The sequence below is a fragment of the Limulus polyphemus genome, unplaced genomic scaffold, assembly GCF_000517525.1.
Source record: "Limulus polyphemus unplaced genomic scaffold, Limulus_polyphemus-2.1.2 Scaffold9147, whole genome shotgun sequence".
Lineage (NCBI taxonomy): Eukaryota > Metazoa > Arthropoda > Merostomata > Xiphosura > Limulidae > Limulus > Limulus polyphemus.
In genome coordinates this window covers 13,068-15,509 of record NW_013674757.1, presented here as the reverse complement: position 1 = coordinate 15,509, position 2,442 = coordinate 13,068, and the positions used below count along the sequence as shown (strand labels likewise).

The window sequence follows — 2,442 nt, the reverse complement described above, 5'->3', positions numbered from 1 at the left end:
GAATAGAAGATACTATTGTTTATAGTAATACAATGAATAGATGATTCTATTGTTTACAGTAATACAATGAATAGAAGACTCTATTGTTTATAGTAATACGATGAATAGAAGACTCTATTGTTTATAGTAATACAGTGAATAGAAGACTCTATTGTTTACAGTAATACAATGAATAGAAGACTTTATTGTTTACAGTAATACAATGAATAGAAGACTTTATTGTTTACTCTTCTATTCATTGTATTACTGTAAACAATAGAGTCTTCTCTTCATTGTATTACTATAAACAATAGTCTTCTATTCATTGTATTACTGTAAACAATAGAGTCTTCTATTCATTGTATTAGTATAAACAATAGAGTCTTCTCTTCATTGTATTACTATAAACAATAGTCTTCTATTCATTGTAATACTGTAAACAATAGAGTCTTCTATTCATTGTATTACTGTAAACAATAGAGTCTTTTATTCATTGTATTACTGTAAACAATAGAGTCTTCTATTCATTGTATTACTGTAAACAAAAGAGTCTTCTATTCACTGTATTACTATAAACAATAGAGTCTTCTATTCATTGTATTACTATAAACAATAGAGTCTTCTATTCATTGTATTACTGTAAACAATAGAATCATCTATTCATTGTATTACTATAAACAATAGTATCTTCTATTCATTGTATTACTGTAAACAATAGAGTCTTCTATTCAATGTATTACTGTAAACAATAGTCTTTTATTCATTGTATTACTGTAAACAATAGTCTTCTATTTATTGTATTACTATAAACAATAGAGTCTTCTATTCATTGTATTACTCTCTATTGTTTACAGTAATACAATGAATAGAAGACTTTATTGTTTACAGTAATACAATGAATAGAAGACTCTATTGTTTATAGTAATACAATGAATAGATGACTCTATTGTTTACAGTAATACAATGAATAGAAGACTCTATTGTTTACAGTAATACAATGAATAGAAGACTTTATTGTTTACAGTAATACAATGAATAGAAGACTCTATTGTTTACAGTAATACAATGAATAGAAAACAGGAATTTCTATTGTTAATACTAATACAATGAACAGGAATTTTTATTGTTAATAGTAATACAATGAATAGAAGACAGGAATTTCTATTGTTAATAGTAATACAATGAACAGGAATTTTTATTGTTAATAGTAATACAATGAACAGGAATTTCTATTGTTAATAGTAATACAATGAACAGGAATTTCCATTGTTAATAGCTAAATAAAAACTCTTCCACCAAGCAGAAGTAGAAAGAGTGAGATTAACAGAAGATTATAACAATAATCTACATGAAGTCTCCAAAGTATAGTTTTTATTTATTCAGTTAATATTTACTAATTTTTCACGAAAGATTATCTCAATATTACTACAGTACAATCTCTACCTTTTGCCGTTGATCCAGGTCAGTTAATTCATCAATAAGTTTTCCAGGATGGTGTTCTCCAAGAGGAAAGGGGTAGTCGCTTCCTAGCAACACCTTATCCTGGGTAAGTAATGATCATATACTTGTTAAAAAGAGTTAATCATGACAGAGCATATAGGATTATTCCATAATGACTTACTGCAAGGTATCTCCACACATGTAGTGCAAACTATAAAAAATTATTCAAAACTTCAACTGCTTTCAAAGAGTGGTCTCTTCCTCATCAGGATGAAAAATATATAAGACTCACTTTAAATATTCGACAGACAAAACAGGCACTAGTTTTTGAAGAAAAATATCTGTTAAAGTTTTGATTTTTTTTTTTTTGGCCTATTCTTCTGAGTTAGTCCAGTTTTGTAAAATAACCATCTTTATCAGTACATGATGGGATTACTCATAACTGGTACAATTCAAAGGAATACTAAAACCCAAGAGGTCAAATCTTAAAAGTTTTTAATTACCAGAAACTAATAAAATACCTTTACAAAGTCAAGAAGAGAGCAATATTCTGTTACAGAAATCAACTATAGCAAAGTAATGGATGAAAAACTACAAGCAAAATCAATGTGTTAGAACTGTTTTATAACTTACAGGCACAGGTACTCTTAACAACATAAGTTATCAATTTCACTGTAGACAGAGGTGCACCTTGCAATTCAAATTACTAATTTCATTAAAGTCAGAGGTGATCTTAAGTTACTAATTTCATTGAAGTCAGAGGTGATCTTAAGTTACTAATTGCATTGAAGTTAGAGGTGACCATAAGTTACTAATTTCATTGAAGACAGAGGTGATCTTAAGTTACTAATTTTATTGAAGCCAGAGGTGATCTTAAGTTACTAATTTCATTGAAGTCAGAGGTGATCTTAAGTTATTTATTTCATTGAAGTCAGAGGTGATCTTAAGTTACTAATTTCATTGAAGTCAGAGGAGATCTTAAGTTACTAATTTCATTGAAGTCAGAGGAGATCTTAAGTTACT

General features: G+C 27.9%; 1 protein-coding gene across 2 annotated transcripts in view; it reads right to left on the bottom strand.

The window, feature by feature from the left end:
• The window catches only part of LOC106475773 (2-amino-3-carboxymuconate-6-semialdehyde decarboxylase-like), a 19,729-nt gene that overhangs the window by 4,945 nt on the left and 12,342 nt on the right, over positions 1-2,442 (bottom strand). For both annotated transcript variants that reach the window (XM_022379814.1, XM_013936449.2), the window contains one exon: positions 1,423-1,521. In XM_022379814.1, coding sequence (XP_022235522.1) covers positions 1,423-1,521 — 99 coding nt within the window. The remainder of the gene's footprint in view (positions 1-1,422; positions 1,522-2,442) is intronic.